At 46.3% G+C, this 18,054-nt stretch overlaps 1 protein-coding gene across 1 annotated transcript in view; it reads left to right on the top strand.

The window, feature by feature from the left end:
• LOC143930546 (pancreatic triacylglycerol lipase-like) overlaps window positions 1–17,481 on the top strand; it is a 28,259-nt gene extending 10,778 nt beyond the window's left edge. The window contains exons 7-11 of the mRNA XM_077454928.1: window positions 7,753–7,872; window positions 8,492–8,614; window positions 10,050–10,168; window positions 13,956–14,076; window positions 17,398–17,481. Of these exons, the coding sequence (XP_077311054.1) occupies window positions 7,753–7,872; window positions 8,492–8,614; window positions 10,050–10,168; window positions 13,956–14,066 (473 nt within the window). The 3' untranslated portion in view covers window positions 14,067–14,076; window positions 17,398–17,481. The remainder of the gene's footprint in view (window positions 1–7,752; window positions 7,873–8,491; window positions 8,615–10,049; window positions 10,169–13,955; window positions 14,077–17,397) is intronic.
• The last annotated feature ends 573 nt before the right edge of the window (window positions 17,482–18,054 follow it).

Genomic DNA, 18,054 nt, shown 5'->3' with positions numbered 1-18,054 from the left:
CTGCTCTCCACTCCCCCCAGTGCTCTCCCCTCAGTGCTCTTCCCCCCCGCAGTGCTCTTTCCCCCCTCAGTGCTCTTCCCCCAGTACTCTCCTCCCCAGTGCTCTACCCCCAGTGCTTCTCCCCCAGTGCTTCTCCCCCCCAGTTCTCTCCCCCCCAGCGCTCTCCCCCCAGTGCTCCCCCAGTGCTATCCCCCCAGTGCTCTCCCCCCCAGCGCTCTCCCCCCCAGTGCTCTCCCCCCGGTACTCTTCCTCAGTGCTCTCCCCCTTAGTGCTCTTCCCCCCAGTACTCTCCCCTCAGTGCTCTCCCCCCCAGTACTCTCCCCCCAGTGCTCCCCCCATGCTCTCCCCCAGTGCTCCCCCTCAGGGCTCTCCCCCCAGTGCTCCCCCTCAGTGCTCTCCCCCCAGTGCTCTCCCCTCAGTGCTCTCACCCCAGTGCTCCCCCTCCAGTGCTCTCCCCCCAGTGCTCCCCCCCAGTGCACTCCCCCCAGCACTCTCCCCCCCAATACTTTCCCCTTAGTGTTCTCCCCCCAGTGCTCCTCCCATGCTCTCCCCCCAGTGCTCCCCCTCCAGTGCTCTCCCCCCAGTGCTCCCCCCCAGTGCACTCCCCCCAGCACTCTCCCCCCCAATACTTTCCCCTCAGTGTTCTCCCCCCAGTGCTCCTCCCATGCTCTCCCCCCAGCGCTCCCCCCCAGTGCTCTCCCCTAGTGCTCCCCCCAGTGCTCTCCCCCAGTGCCCCCCCAGTGTTCTCCCCTCCCCCAGTGCTCTCCTCCCCATTCTTTCTCACCGCCCAGTGCTCTCCAGCTCTTCCCATCACTCTCCAGCCCCCACCCTAGTGCTCTCCAGCCCCCCATTCTCCCCACCCCTGTTCTTTCTAGCCCCCTGGTGCTCTCAAGCTCCACCCATCGCTCTCCAGCCCCCCGTGCTCTCCACCGCCTTTTTGGCTCCCCCCAGGGCTCTCCACTCCCCACCCCTTTACTCTCAACTCCCCCCTGCATTTTTCCCCCACCCATGTGCTCTCCAAACCTGCCAGTGCTCTTCACCCCCCCATAGTGCTCTCCAGTCCCCCGTGCTTTCCACCCCTGTTCTTTCTGGCCCCCACTGGTGCACTCAAGCTTCCCCCCATTGCTCTCCACTCCCCCCTGCTCTTTGTACCCCCCAGTACTCTCCAGCCCCCGTGCTCTCCACCCCTGTTTTTCTGCCCCACCCAGTGCTCTTCGCCACCCCACACTCTTAGCCCTCCCAGTGCTCTCAGCCTACTGTGCTCTCCACCCCTGTTCTTTGTTGCCCCCCCCAGTGCTCTCAAGTTCCACCCAGAGCTCCCCGCTCCCCCCTGCTCTTTCCCCCACCCATGTGTTCTCCAACCCCGCCAATACTCTCTGCTCCCCCTTCTCTCCAGCTCCCACCCAGTGCTTTCCACTTCCCCAGGACCAGAAGACAGTCTGACTGGGGCCGGAAAATGAGGATGGCTGAAGGTGCAGGTGGCCAGGGACCACTCCATCTCACAGCAAACAGATCCTCTGGAAGAAGCACCGTCCCCATCCAAAACGAGAACAGACCCTGCCTGCTGCTTTCCATCATGGATATCCTGCTGGTATGCAAGGTACCATACCGAGCATAAACAACACACCTTCCCACAGACAGGGACTGCAGACTGGGACATGGGGCACAGGAGGGGCTGCAATGATGGGCACAGTGAGGCTGCATTCATGGGCACAGTGAGACTGCATTCACGGCACAGTAAAGCTGCATTTGATAGGCACAGTGAGGCTGCATTGCAATACGCTCGTCAACAAATGTGCTTTAAAATGTATGGTTTTCGCTTTCCTGAACAAGAAAATAATGACTTTATGCTGTTGGGCCGGTATAATAATGCTGTGGGGCTGGTATGACATTTTTTCTAGGGCTGGTTTTTATTCCCAGTCCAGCCCTGATTTTTAGGCTCCTCTCCATTAGAGATATGCTGAGAATGCCCTTAAATGAAGTGGAAAAAGCAGAGTGCCATGTCTCCAGGTTCCATTTAAATTTAAAATCTTCTTCCTAGGCTAACATATACAAGGATTTCTGTGACGGCTGGGAAAGTGATGCGTAAATTACCAAAATGTCACCCCTCTCCTCCATGGCTTGACCGCACCAAAGCTCATAGGTTGTGAATTTGGAGGGTTTCGGTTTATCCTACCAGATGCTGTGGAGGAAATTTGAGATTTGTCTGAACCTGAATAGTTTAGATTGGGGGAGTTCAAGTTTGTGCTAGTGAAGAGGAGCCTATTTATGTATAGAAGTGTCCTATTCAGCCTTTATGTCCACACCTGGAGGAAAGTTCGGATTATAAAAGAGGTGTGCTGGAAATTCATGTCTGAAATGAGAGATGAGTCGTCCCTTAACTTGTCCCACAAAGCAAAGGAGTGAGAGAGTGTAGGGGCCAGGATAGTTGGGTGGGTTCTAGGTGAGCTCCAGAGGAGAAAGTCTAATGTGTTTTGCGGTGTAGCCTGGCATTCTATCTGGACCCAATATGGTTTTTCACATTAAGAGTAGATTGTGGATAGCTGGGCTAGTCTGGAAGCTTGATAGTTTCTGTGTAAATGAGGTAGTCTCTGCCCTCTTTGTTTACGGGACAGGTAGAGGGTCTGTTGTTGGATCCTATATCCGGAGCCTCCCCAGATAAATTTAAGTATTTTGCTTTGAAAGGACCTGAAGTGGTCCCTTCTGACTTGAATGGGCAGAGAGCAGAAAAGGTATAGTAATTTAGATAGCACTGTCATTTTGATGGCATTTATTCTCCCTATCCACAAGAGGTTTTGTTTGGACCATGTTTGTGGTACATAGGAGGGTAATGACTAGAGTATAACGTGTCACATTTAGAAAAGTGAAACCGTCTCCGGGTCTAGGGAGATGTTTAGGACTTGAGATTTGTTATAGTTGACTTAAAGGCCAGAAAATGTTCACAAAAGAAGTAAGAGTCCGACAGAGGTTGGGGAGAGAGGTGGTAGGTGAGGTAATGCATAAAATCAAGTCATCTGCGAAAAGATTGCATTTGTCGGTTTGGGGGCCACATGAAATCCCTTTGATGTTGGGATTTTCTCGTATTGCTATTGCAAGAGTCTGGGGGGCTATGTCGAAAATTAGTGGTGATAAAAGCCCTGTATTAGGGCTGTGGGGCAGGAATAAAGGGCCCTCATGATGCCCAGGGAGAGTTGACCAAATCCTCAATGCTCCAACAGCGTTAGAATATATGGCCAGGATACTGAATCAAACGCTTTCTGTATATCGAGGGAAAGCAGTAAACCCTGTTGTTTAGTGCCTCTTGGCCAATTGGATTGTAGGATGGATATTATATCTATGGCCCTTCTGGTTTGGTCCGGGCCTTGTCTCCCTGGGATGAATCCCACCTGGTCCTTATGAATATAGGAACTTATGAAAGAAGCTAGTCAGTCAGCTAGGATTTTAGTGAGGATTTTCAGATCGTTATTTATGAGTGATATTGGGTGGTAATTTCCAACCTTGTCAGGGTTCTTATCAGATTTTAGGATCACAGTAATGAAAGCTGTATTAAGGCTGGGGCTTAGGGGGTCCCCAGACATTTTGGCATTTAAGAATCATCTGGGACAGGGGTTGAGCCTCTTTTCAGGTTTTTAATGACCTTCAAAATTTCCTCTACAGTGATGTTTTTTTCCAGAATAATTTTATGTTTATCAGTGAGTACGGGGATTGGGAGGGTTTCGAGGAACTGAGATATGGTGTCTTTGTTGCCCTGCGATGGAGCACTATATAGCTTGTCGTAAAAATCTCTGATGGCTGCCAGGATTTTGGTGGGGTCAGATGTGGTGAACTGTCCATGGGTTTGAATCTTGGGGAGAGAATGAACCCCTGCCCTGGGGAAAGGTTTGGTGGGCAGCATTGGTATAAGTTTATGCTTCTAGGTATAAAATTTAGCACCACTCTAGCGAATTTGCCTTCTGGGCTCATGCCATGAGAGCAAGGTTCAGCTCCAGCCTAGCTGCATCTAATTGGGTGATAGGAAAACCCAAGGGATCCTTTTTTTCAGTTGAAAATATTCTAGTAGGGCTTTGTTGATCTTGGTGACCCGAATGGCGGTCAGATAAAATGGACCCATTAAGCCTCCACTGTGTGCGTTTGGGGTGGAGAGAATTTTTAACTAGAGATACAGTCATTATTGAGTGATCTGAGAGTGTGGTGTCTATAATTTTTGAGCTGAAGACACTGGGCAGTTGGTGTGTGGCTATCAGAATGTGGTCAATCCTTGCATAAGAATGGTGGGGGCTAGAGCAATTAGTATAGTCCCTCTTCAATGTGTTCATCTCTCGCCAAACATCCGGCAGATGCTAGCTATTTTAAGGCTAACCCTAGTGGGATGGGTCAAAAGTGCCTTGGATGGATTAGACTTGTCCAATACTTGATCAAAAGCTTTGTTAGAGTCCCCTCCTAGAATGGAAGCATAGCCAAAAAGAGAATAAGTGGCCTTCTATGAACCCTTTAACTAAAATAAATCTGTCCTCTGGGTCTTTATAATCAGCCTGCCAGGTGAAATTACAAGTTTTGGAGAATAATATAGCGACACCCTTAGACTTTCCTTCTGCCTGCACTGGGTAGAACAAGGGATAATGATGGTAGAGAAATTTGTGGCTGTACCGTTGAGGGAAATGAGTCTCCTGTATCATAAGGATATCTAGCTTGAGAGATTGTTAATTATCGAAAATCTTTCTTTTTTTAATCAGGGAGTTCAGGCCTTGAACATTGTGTGTGGCTAAATTGAGTGTGGGTCTTGTGGGTCTTGTAGCATTTGCCATGGAGCAGGTGTATGTGGATACTGTCGTACACTGCGCCACCTTAAGAAGGACACTGTCGCAGTAATGAAGGACATAGAGAAAATAGAAGACCTGACTGCGGCATTACGGGATAGGTCAGAGGAACACAAGTCCAGAGGGATTCACTGGGATCTCTTCAGCTTCTCAGATGAATTCCTCCAATATATCTAATTAAGATTCATCGACAGAAGTTCCCATTGCCTGATTGGTGCTGTTGATGCCCTCTCCTGGGAGGTGACCCCTCCATCCCTTCATCCCCAACCCCCATCCGCCCCCCCCCCCCCCTGTACCCACCTTTTTTTTTTCTTCTCTTCTTTTTACCCCTTCCTACCTCTCCCTCACTCTTTCTTTTGCTTCTTTTCTAAAACCCCATACACACATATAACATGAGGTCAAACCTAAGGAGTTTCAATTTGTATGCACTCAGGCAAGCCCCTGCACTACATGGTTTTGGTAAATCTGAAGGAAAAAATCAGCATATGGGGCTTTAGTCTCTTAAAATAAATAGTTGAAAATATGGTGTGTACAAGACAGCGTTCTCTACCCATTTTAGACTTCCCTCTATGACGTGATAGATTTCCCTGGCAAGTTAGGGTAATTCCCCCTCGAACGAGCCCACCTTCGGTATAACCTGCTTGAGGGGTTTCATACATATACTGTAGATAAGAATGTTTTATATTTTTTATTGCCTTCAACATTTGTTTCAATCTTCCACAATACAGTACGAAGTACTGGTTGTACCTCACAAGCTTGACATTGATTGTTTGTTCTGAGAAGTTGCTTTTTCATTGTACCTTTGACACATCTTTAAATAAAAAATAAAAAAACAAGAACCCTGTACCATTTTGTAGAAATGAAGGACCAGCCAACTTGACGACCTCACATGTGGGTATTTTGAGTTAGACCTGGTGAATGACTGAGAACAAAGTATACATTAATTTCCCCGGAGTGTAAAGATGTACAGTAAAAACCCCAAGATACTAATCAGGTTGTCTTTAAGCCAAAAAAGAACTCACTGCCTGTTAGACCCATCAGCTTATTGTGACTATCATGTCCAAGAGGCCTTTTAAGAGAACATAAACTTAGTAGTACAGTTATCTGGCCACCTAAGAAAAATAAAAAAAGGGAGAACATAGCAAAACTAGGAAACAGAAAAAAAAAACAAAAAAAAACATTTTTGGGGGGACATCCGTGATGGACTCCAGTAAACCTCTGATACTAAAATTGTATTTCTAGATCTGTTTTCTAGCTCGTTGATCCTAGAAATGGCTGAATTTAGCCTGTCTTGTAGGATCTGAATATCGTCAGAGTTTTGGTTAGTGGCTGCTACCGTTATGTCCAGTTTGTTCTCAATGGCCTCCACCCTGGATCCCAGGTTATGGAAGTTGGTCTTAATATCCCCTGTTATTTTTGCCGCTTTGGAGGCTAAGACCCTCTCCAGCAATTCTGAAAGCTTAAGATATTGGTTTCCTGCCTGGATGTAAGTGTCCTGAGCAGGGACGGAGACCCCCTGGTGTGTTGCAAAAGAAGGCCCAGCCCGAGAAAAGGCACTGTCCCCAAAACCACAACCTAGCAGTGATTCAGTGGATGCCAGGGAGGATGTCAGAAGTTGTTGGTTGCTGTTCTGGCCAGCCGGAGTGTATGTGAGGGAAGCAGGGCTGATCACTTGCCTGCATTTTGTCTGTCCCTCCATGCCTGGTACATGCTGCTGGGCCGCGGTGGCCATCTTGGTACTCCCAGTCAGCGCTGCCATCTCAAATTGCGACTCAAGGTCGTTGCGGGCTGAGCTCCTGACATATGGGGGGTGTCCCCAGAGGATTAGGGGTCCAGATCGCCGGGTGTAGCGTGTATTCTGCGGGTTGCTGTGGGTACTGTCTGGGCTGGGTGGTACAGAGCTCCAGGCTCAAGTGGCCATCTTGGAAAATCCACACATGTGCATGCCTTGTAATGTATTATTAATCCAGGACAAGTTGCATGATGCCCCACCTAGGACCTTCTCCTCCCCCCCCCCCCCCCCCAATGTTCTGATTAAGCCCAGTGGTGGGTTAAAAGGGTCAGTTAGGAGGCCACAAACCCAAGGTGATTGATAAAATAAAGTATTACAAACATTGGACTTTGTGTGCTCTTTGATGTTTTTCTCTGGATGCCTTATAGTTCAGGGCAACAACAAGCCTTTGCGTGACATTTGCTAAGGGAGCCAAGGGAGTGATCCATTATAGAGGACTAGCGATAAATGGAAAAACTTGACTTCTATATGTTTCCAGGCTGTGTGACAAGCATAGCTGCACCCATAGATACAGTGGCACCGTGAGCGTAGCCACCCTGTGACACAAAGTGTGTCAATCACAGCATTACCAGATGAAAATAAAGTTAAAATAGAAGACTGGAAATAAAGTTAAAAAAGCTTGAAAAAAATAAATGTATTGCAGTCACCACTTCTGAGGACTGGTGAGATGTAATATATTACATATTTTTGTCTTTGGTTTAGATATCTTTTAACCTTGTCTGATTCACCACAGGCTATTATCTTGTCCCTTGATATAAAGTTCCACATTGCATGGCTTCACTGACTGTCTGGTATGTGTGTTGGGTGGCAGTTGGTGTATGCACACACTGTGCCAGTTGCCCAATGCTTGGTCATGGCTTTCCAACCAACAGTGCCTACATTTCCTTATTGTTCACTTTTACTGGTGACATATCTACAGTCAAAAAAATATCAAACTTTTGATGCTTTCATTTTGCACAGTTGTTACTGGGGTGTAGTATACTACTGTGGCTGGTGGAAAGGTCTGATGTAACCCTTAGTAGAAGATAATGTGTCCTCAGGGGTGGGGTCTCATGGATCAGAGGGACTGTACAGCCCAATAGATGGGGATGTTAATAAGGAAATGTGCTGAAATCTCATATTGTATGCTTCTTATCTGGGCAGGTCTGGATCCTGCTGAGCCGTACTTCCAGGACACACCCGCGGAGGTCAGGTTGGATCTGACAGATGCTACATTCGTTGATGTCATCCATACCGATGCCGGAGGTATCCTGAGCAACTTGGGTCAGTATTACTGAACAATAATTTAATAATTATATTATATAATATTATATTAATATTAAAAATAAAAATAGGATAATGTGCGTGTAGAGAATGTAATTCCTGTGCATACAAATCATCAGTGGCCACTCAATTTCAAAAGAGGAGTGCCATGGGCACCAGAAAAATCGACTATGATGGGGGATGCAGTGGTGACAGGATCTTGGACCCATTATAACTGGAGAACAGCACAGTAGGAAGTAGCAGTAGCAATAGTAATAGATTAGTAACAGTAGTAGTTGTAGATAGTAGTAGTAGTAATACTAGAAGTAGAAGAATAGTTGTAGATAGTAGGTAAAAGTAGAAGAGTAGTAGGTAGTATGAAGTAGTAGTAGGTAGAAGGTAGTAGTTGTACAGTAGTAGTACAGTAGTAGTAGTACTAGTAGTAGTAGTAGTAGAGTAGTAGTAGGTAGTAGTAGTGATAGAGAAATAGTAGGTAGTAGTAGTGTGCTGTTCAGTAATTGCAGACTATGGTAAAAGTTCGCTTCCACCAATGAGTTTACCCTACCTTTACATCCCACCTTCTTATACAAATGTATCCTGCATGTGTTACATTGTACTGCCATGAAAATGTATCTTGCAGGTTTGGGGATGAGTCAGGTCATCGGTCATGTGGATTTCTTCCCCAATGGTGGTGTGGAAATGCCTGAATGTCAGTCCTACAGAAATGTTGAAATTACCAAAGAAGAAATCTTAAATGATCCAAGTAAGTCATTGGCATATATTAACAGGTCTTTAACATGCAGAGTACACATAATGGATTAATGCTGGTAGTGGCACCATGCTTTGAGGGTCAGTCCACTCAGAACTGGTATGTCAGTGTTTGGTAGGTGCTGGAAACCAATAACAGTCTGTATCTCTCGGAGATTCCATTAGTGAGATCCCTGTGCTGTGTTCTTAGCTTTGCACACCTACTGTGCCTATTGTGAGTAGATTCCACCATTTTAGAACTGCGTTCCTGGCACTGCACACTTGCTGTACCCATTATGAGGGACTCCTATCATCCCTAAGCTGAGTTCCCAGATCTGCCCACCTGTTGTGCCCATTGGGAGGGGTTCCCACCATCCCTGTGCTGAGTTCCCAGACAGTGGTGGACCCATGCATTAAGGGCGCATGGGGGCCACCCCCTCTCTCCTGCCACCCCTCTATGACCAATGGATAGATTCATGCATTGCATGAATCTATTTATGGCCACCGCTGCCACCCCCTATTCAGGCGCCCGGCCCCTTTTTGGAGGACAAGCCAGGGTAAGTCCCGGGCAGATGGAGAGCAGGTGGGGGTCACACTGGGGGCATTCAAGGGCACACTGGCAGCATTTAATGGGCACACTGGCAACATTTGATGGACACACTGGCAACATATGATGGGCACACTGGCAGCATTTGATGGGGACACTGGCAGTGTCTGATGGCACAGTGGCCGCGTTTGATGGGCACAGTGGCTGCGTTTGATGGCACAGTGGCAGCATTTAATGGGCACAGCGGCAGCATTTGGTACAATCGCAATTGATGGCACAGTGGCAGCATTTGGTGGCACAGTGGCAGCGTTTGATGGGCACAGTGGCAGCAATTGATGGGCACAGTGGCTGCAACTGATGGCACAGAGGCAGCATTTGAGGGCACAGGGGCAGCATTTGATGGCACAGTGGCAGTGCTTGATGTGCACAGTGGCTGCAATTGATGGCACAGTGGCAGCATTTGAGAGAACAGTGGCAGCATTTGATGGCACAGTGGCAGTGTTTGATGGCACAGTGGCAGTGTTTGATGGGCACAGTGGCTGCAATTGATTTTTTATTTTTTTTATTTTGGCGCCCCTCCCCCCCCCAAAAAAATTTTTTTATCTTCCTCCTGCTTCTTCTCCCTTTCTTGTCCCTCCCCCCACCTTTATTTTTTCTCATGTTATGGTCAGGGGAGCTCCACCACTTTTTGTACCATGGATCTTGTTCATCTTATACTGCAACAGGCCATCATAGGTCGATAGTTTTCCAGATGGGCACAACAGGTGGGCAGATCTGGGAACTCAGCTTAGGGATGATAGGAGTCCCTTCCAAAACTCTAAAATGTGCAATGAGTGTTAATAGATAATAATTAATAATCTGCCTGATTTCAGTGTTAACCTAGTTCTGTCTGAACTTTTTCCAGCAACATTTGCCTCCCTCATGTGTAACCATGATGCTGCCAAAGTATATTACCTCCAGAGTATCACCAATCCGAGCGCCTTCGTCAGCTATCCCTGCAGCAGCTGGAACAATTATACGGCGGTAAGTGCTTGTTTCTAGTCCCAGGCCGGGTTTACACTGGTGCAACGTGACACTTGTCCTACTTTGTATCCGACTTTGCTCTGCGACTTGAAACCGACATACGTCCGACTTTCAATGAACAGGGATCCGACTTGGATCCCCGACAATACCAGGCACTGTGTTTGGTATGAATCTTGAGGGGGCACTCCAAAAACGGCATGGGGGTCCCCCAAAATCTATACCAGAACCTTATCCAAACACGCAGCCCGGCAGGTCAGGAAAGGAGGTGAGGACGAGCGAGTGGTCCCCTCCCTCCTGAGCTGTACCAGACCACATGTCCTCAACATGGGGGGATGGGTGCTTTGGGGCAGGGAGGGCGCACTGTGGCCCCCCCACCCCAAAGCACCTTGTCCCCATGTTGATGAGGACAAGGGCCTCTTCCTGACAACACTGGCCGTTGGTTGACGGGGTCTTTGATAAAGGGGAACCCAGATCCCGTCCCCCTCCCTATGTGAATGAGTATGGGGTACATTGTACCCCTACCCATTCACCTGGGAAAAAAAAGTGTCAATAAAAAAACACACTAGACAGGTTTTTAAAGTAATTTATTATGCAGCTCCAGGGGTCTCTTCCGACTTCTCTTGTGTCTTTTGCCGGGCTCCTCCACTATCTTCTGCTCTTTTGCTAGCATTGGCCCGGTCTTCTCCATCGTCTTCTTCCCTCTGGTCTTCTTCCGATGTTGACACGATGCTCTCTCTCGCTGTAATGCTGTGTGCACGGTGCACAACGACTTATATAGGCATGGGCGTGGTCACCCGGTGATGTCATCTGGTGACCCCATACCGCAGGGCACCCCCCTGCCCCAAAGCACCTACCCCCATGTTGAGGGCATGCGGCCTGGTACAGTTCAGGAGGGAAGGGGCAGCTCGCTTGTCCCCATCCCCTTTCCTGATATGCTGGGCTGCATGCTTGGATAAGGGTCTGGTATGGATTTTGGGGGGACCTCCACGCCGTTTTTCGTGAAAGAGAGGGGTTCCCCTTAAAATCCATACCTGACCTTGGTCTGGTATGCTCTTGGAGGGGAACCCATGCCGTTTTTTTTTAAATTTGGCAGGGAGTTCCCCCTCAAGATCTTCAGAGCACAAGTCGCATGCCAAAGTCGGATCATGTAAGACGGCGATCCAACTTTGATTTAACTTCAATGATATTCAATGGGCTGAAGTAGGATCAAAGTCGGACCAAAGTAGTACAGGGAACATTTTCAAAGTCAGACCGATATGTATCGAACCAGTAAAGATGGCTCCCATAGGGAAACATTGATTTTCACACGTCATGCGACATGAGCTCCCAATGTCGGAGTGTTTGTTGCACCAGTGTGAACCGGGCCTAAAAGGAGAAGTGGGGTGTTGGGTTAAAACCGTAGACTCCTTTCTCTCCCTCCGAGTACCTGACACCTTCTCTGCTCTACATCATACCAACAGCTCAGCATACATACAGCAAAGTCCTGAGTGTAAGCTCCTATGGTGCAGAGACTGATAGGACTGTCTCTGTGTTCTCTGTACAACACTACAGTATATGTCAGAGCTATATACAGTAAATGTGGTGGGGACATTAGAGTGTAAGCTCCTTTGGTACAGAAAATGGTAAAACTGGCTCAGTGTTTTCTGTACAGCACTGCAATGGCTATATACGTGTAAATTAATAATAGCGTGTGACTGTGGTGGGACATTAGAGTGTAAGCTTCTCTGGTACAGAGACTGATGTGACTGGATCTGTGTCCTCTGTACAGCAATGTCAGAGGTATATAAATGTATAATTGAATAATTTTATATTAGAGTGTAAGCTTCTCTGGTACAGAGACTGATATGACTGTCTCAGTGTTCTCTGTACAACACTGCAGTTTATTGTCAGAGCTATATAAATGTATAATTCTAGTGTGTGACTGTGATGGGGACATTAGAGTGTAAGCTTCTCTGTTACAGAGACTCATGTGACTGGATCAGTGTTCCCTGTATATCACTACGAAATATGTCAGAGCTATAAACAGTAAATGCAGTGCCAGCCCGTCCATGGGGCCGCACAGCCCCCCCCCCCCCCCATCCTTGCATTCAGCCCCCTAATCTACAGGCGGGGCACCAGAGGCATGGATTTGAATGTTTTTTTTTAAGCAAATGATTAGAGCCCGAGGCTCTAATTGGCTTCAAAAAAGGGTGCGCTTGGAGCGCAGAGCACTTGTGTGACAATACAAATTAATATTCGCGATTGTCTTCCTGAGTCTCCTCCTGGCCAATCAGGAAACAATTCCTGAGACACGATTGGCCATGGAGTCTTAGGACTCCCGGCCAATTGGGTCTCAATCAGGACCCACTTCCTGTTTGGCCTGGAGGAGAAGCGATGGCCCCGAAAGAAAGGAGCTGCAGCCCAGATACATGTCTGCCTGATCTGCCTCGAATTTCCACCACATTCCCGTCCAAAATATTGAGCACCAGCCGCGCTGAGTAAATGTAAATTTAATAGTATGTGACTATGGGGGGGGGGGGGGGGGGGTGGAATTAGTGTGCAAACTCCTCAGGTGCAGAGACTGATGGGACTGGCTCTGTTGTCAGAGATATAAAAACGTATAATAATAAATATGTAACTCCTGACCCTACCATATTTTTTTTAAATCAAAAAGGTGTTTATTTAGTACAACACTTTCAATTACATTGCGGTAACAGCAAATTTAAATTGACATCAATGTATCGTTGAACAATTTCCAGATTCACAGGTTACAGAGCAGTATATAATACTACTTTAGCAATTAGGGTTAGTGGAATCCTTACTTTATAATACCATGCTGCATATTGCTGTCTGACAAAGCTTCCAAAGAAATACAAATTACGGTACATTTTGCAACCCATTATACCTGTGCAGGCCTAGCCAGACACTGCATCACCCGCATATGAACCAGTTCTTGGGGTCTATGACCTGGAGTATCTAGCCATGGTGCTCATAATCTTTCAAATGTACCCAGGCAACCTATTTGTTGGTATACGTATTTTTCAAAAAGGAGTGTGTTGCCCATGTGAGTTACCTATCGCTGAGAGGAAGGGGAGCCAGGTGCTTTCCACTGCAGCAGCAATACTCTACGGGCTTGAAAAAGAGCACGAGTAAAGGCCACCCGTGTAGATTCTTCCAAAAATGATGTTGTTAAGAATGCTCAATAAGTCGTATTTGGGGTCAAGGGGTACCTTGGTCTGGAATATCATGTTAAGGGTTCCCATAACTTCTGTCAAGTAATAGTGGAGCTTAGGACACCTCTAAAGGAGATGGATAAGGTCTCCCCGGGTCCTATCTCTTTGACATCTATACCATATAGGCTCTGCAGTCACTCCCATATGGTGGAGCTTGGTTGGAGTGTAATGTGCTCTCAGAATTATATACAGTCGGGATAATCTCTATGAGGAAATCATATAACTTGTTGCCACAACTTGTAATGCCCCCACCCATTGGTCCCCTGATGGCTCTCCCATCTCTGAAGCGTCCCAGTAGGGTGTGCATACAGAAAATCATTCAGCAGCATGCTATAGACCAGTGATGGTGAACCTTGCCACCCCAGATGTTTGGAACTACATTTCCCATAATGCTCAAGCACTTTGCAGTGTAGGTGATCATCATGGGAAATGTAGTTCCAAAGCATCTGGTGTGCCAAGATTCGCCATCACTGCTATAGACCCTACCATATTTAATTAGTGAAGTGTACAGCCAAACACACTTTTGTAGGTTATAGATTCATTTAATTTGTTTCATTTGCTTTGTGGTGTTACAGGGCAACTGCAGGTCATGCCCCAGTTCCGGCTGTCCCAAGATGGGTCACTATGCTGATGCCTACGGAGGTGTCACCAATTCAAGCCAAGTATTTTATCTCAGTACAGCATAATGATAGACTGGTAAGTAATGCAAGTAGAACTATTGGCTCCCAAAAAAAGGAGATATGTGCTACAGAAATTAATTATGAGTCCATCTTTACTTACAGTTTTCCGTGCAAAGTACCACAAATACCTGTAGATCCTGCCAGAGATGTCCACCTAATGTAGGTTCCTCTGATGGGATGGCAATGATACCACCAAGAAACACAGGAAGGCTCCTCTAAGTGCAGTATGTCAGATCTATTTATTAATAAAATGCGAATAAATCATTCGCATTTAGCAGAATAAAAAGCGCATGCCATAAGCTCTGTTGCCATCATCCAGAAACCTAGGCAAGTGCAAAGATGCTAACGGGCAGATATACAAGCTCTGGAGCTGATCTGACAGTATGGCAACTTGGCTAATGATGTCACATGCCCGGAGGAGTGAAGGGGTGTGGCTATGTGTTTCAAGGCAGTAACACTTCTTTTGAAAGCCTTAAGGCAGGTAGCTTTACTGTCCTAAAACTTAGCCAGGCCCTCTCCATGGCTCCAGGTGTGTGACATCATCACACAAGTTCCCATGCTGTCAAATCAGCTCCAGAGCTTGTATATTCTCCCTTATTGTCATTTTCTGTTCTATATCATCTTTGTACCCCTCAGGGTTCTAGATGATGGCAACAGAGCTTATGACATGTGAGTGGTTTGTTTGCTTTTTATTAACACATCGATCTTACTGCACTTAGAGGTGCCCTCTTGTGTTTCTTTGCATTGCTACAGATATTCCTTTGAATAGGAATAGGCAGAGCTGCACTTTTTTTTTTTAAGCCAGCTGAGCCTACCTGTTACAGCCTATATGGTCCTTATGAACTTCCCAGCTTGGACTTCACCTCTCTGGAGTTTACTGGCTTGTTTTGCACTGTAACAGATTTGGTTTATTGGCAATGATGCTGCACTGCTCTTGAATTCAGAGCAGAGTTGCCATGCTCATGTAAGCATGGCCTGCTTGCACTACATTAGAATAAGCAGATGTGGCCATGGGTGTTGTCACAGCTACTTTTTCCAAGTGGTCACACAACAGCAAAGCTCTACTAAGTGTGTCTGCTGTGCAGGGCCGATAATGCCTCTATAATCCTTAGAACAGTGATGTGATCCCATTGGTGTTCAAAGCTCTTAAAGTGATTGTAAAGGATCATTTTTTTTTCTTTAAGTAACAAACATATCATACAAACCTCCACTGTGCAGCTCGTTTTGCACAGAGTGACCCCGAACCTTGTCTTCTGGGGTCCCCCGGCAGCTCCTCCCCACATCAGATAAGCCCCTAGGAGTGGGTTATCCCGAGTCCAGCATTTGCGTCCACGGAAATGAATGCTGGAATGGACCCCACCCCCCTGGTGCCCGCGTCATTGGATTTGGTTGACAGCAGCGGGAGCCAATAGCTACGCTGCTATCAATCTATCCAATCAAGAGCCGGGACCCCTTGGAGAGTGTCCCCGCTGAGGAGATAGAGGGGCTTAGGTAGGTAAAACGGGGGGCTGGGTGCCCGATGACTGACAGTTGTTTTTCACCTTAATGCATAGGATGCATTAAGGTAAAAAAACACTTACCTTTACAACCCCTTTAAGCATTGTATCCCTTAAAGAATTCATGCCCACCAGCCAGCACACTCTATGAAGAAAAAAAAAAAAAAAAAAAAGGTATTTGCACTGAGCTTTATTAGTAACTGTATGCAGGAAATATGGGAGCAGCAACAGAGACAATATTTAAAGGGTGGGTGATTGTGTTGCCTTCTACTTTGGATCAACTAAAGACAAAGACAGCAACAGCCACGGCCTGTGTAGTAAAGCCTGTCTCCTGCCAAAATGCTGTTTGTGCACAGCAGTTTGTGCACTAGCTTCTGTGGGTGAGCACACGCGCGCCACTGGAGGCCCGCGCGCACACCTATTGGCCTGCGGGGGAGCTAATCAGTGAGTTTCCCACAGAGACAGAGCGGGGATCTGCCAAAATAAACAAGACAGATCTCTGTTCTGACAGGGGATTACACTGAGATCTTGTCTTTTTTCTATGCAAGAAGACAGATCTCTGTGTTATCCCAGGCAGCCCTTCCTCCATAGAGTTAGTAAACACTCCCAGGGAACACAGTTAACCCCTTGATCGCCCCTGATGTTAACCCCTTCCCTGCCAGTGCCATTAGTACAATCTCAGTGCATATTTTTAGCACTGAACACTGTAATAATGTCACTGGTTCCCAAAACAGTGAACAAAAAAGTCAGGTGTCCGATCTGTCCACCGCAATGTCACAGTCCCACTCAAAATCACTGATCGCCACCATTACTAGTAAAAAAAAATAATAATAATAAAAATGCCATAAATCTATCCCCTATTTTTTAAATGCTATGAGTTTTGCGCAAACCAATCAATATAAGCTTATTTTATTTTTTTTACCAAAAATATGCAGGAGAATACATATTGGCCTAAATTGATGAAGAAAATAGATTTACATTTTTTTTTTTTTATTGGATATGTTTTATAGCAGAAAATAAAATATATTGTAGAGCCCTCCAATCAGCAAAGCTCATACTTCCACTAGCTCCAGCTCTGACTCATCCCGGTGGGTATCGCTCTCTGCGGCATTCAGCTGTTGACAGGGGACAGGCCTTTTACTCAGGCTGTGATTATTTTTGGATTTTTAAAGAAGATGAACTGTAAGACATTGAAAACATTTTTGATACATCTGTATTTAACAGATTTAGGCCTCATGCACACAGAACATTTTTACAGCTGCTGTTTATTTTATTTTTTATTTTTTTTACTGCCTCTAAGTGACCCTTCATGTTGGCCTGTTTGTCCTTACAAACATAAACTTTCAGAGGCATTGGGAGACATAAGCATTTAGGAGTAGTAGAAAAAACGTCAGCCTGTGTGTCCAGGAGCAGAGGCTGTTGAGCTTTAAAAAATTTGAAATGCCCCAAAACGCTACTAAATGCTGTAACAAGCTTTTAGTCACGTTTAGCCGCTTTTTGCATTTTTAGGCTTTTTTACATTATAGGGAGTGTTTTTACTGTAAAAATGCCCAAAAACACGAACGCCAAAAAAACTCTGCATAAACGCTAGTCAAAAAACATGGCTAAAAGCGTGTTTTTAAAGCTGCTTTTTTTATGGCAGCAGCGCTGGTGTTTTTTAAACGTCCTGTGTGCGTGAGCCCTTAAACTGATGGTTCTAATTTTTCTGGTGTTCCCCTCCCAGAAAACTGTGTTATATGCAAAGTTATGTTACTACTATTGTTATTTTCTTGTTTTACCATGATTTCGATTGGCTGATTAACTGCTGAAAGTTTAATAGAACTATTTGCATTTATTTTCAGATAAAAACACCTTCAACCACAAACCAGGAACCGTTTTCAAAAGGCAACTGAGTTTTACTGAGAAATAAATCTTATTCTGTGAAATCACTGTCTCATGATCTGTGTCAAAAGTAAATGTTAAAGCTGAAGTTTAATCTTAATCTTTCCTTCACTGGTCCCTCCTCCATCAACATGTTAATGAAAATATTACTGTATATACTCGTGTATAGGCCGACCCAAATATAAGCAGAGGCACCTAATTTTACCACAAAAAAATGGGAAAACTTATTGACTCAAGTATAAGCCTAGGGTGGGAAATGCATGCCCATCTGCAGCCTCACTGTCCCCATTTGCAGCCTCATTGTGCCCACCTTTATCATCAGTGCCCATTTGTAGCCTCACTGTGCCCACCTGTATCATCAGTGCCCATCTGCAGCCTCACTGTGCCCATCTGCAGCCTCACTGTGCCCATCTGCAGCCTCACTGTGCCCATTTGCAGACTCATTGTGCCCATTTGCAGCCTCATTGTGCCCACCTGCAGCCTCACTGTGCCCACCTGTATCATCAGTGCCCATCTGCAGCCTCACTGTGCCCATCTGCAGCTTCACTGTGCCCATTTGCAGACTCATTGTGTCCCTCTGCAGCCTCACTGTGCCCATCTGCAGCCACACTGTGCCC

The sequence above is a fragment of the Lithobates pipiens genome, unplaced genomic scaffold, assembly GCF_037356315.1.
Source record: "Lithobates pipiens isolate NorthernLeopardFrog02 unplaced genomic scaffold, aLitPip1_a1.2 Scaffold_25, whole genome shotgun sequence".
NCBI classification, from domain to species: Eukaryota; Metazoa; Chordata; class Amphibia; order Anura; family Ranidae; genus Lithobates; species Lithobates pipiens.
This window is presented reverse-complemented; position numbering and strand designations above follow the sequence as displayed.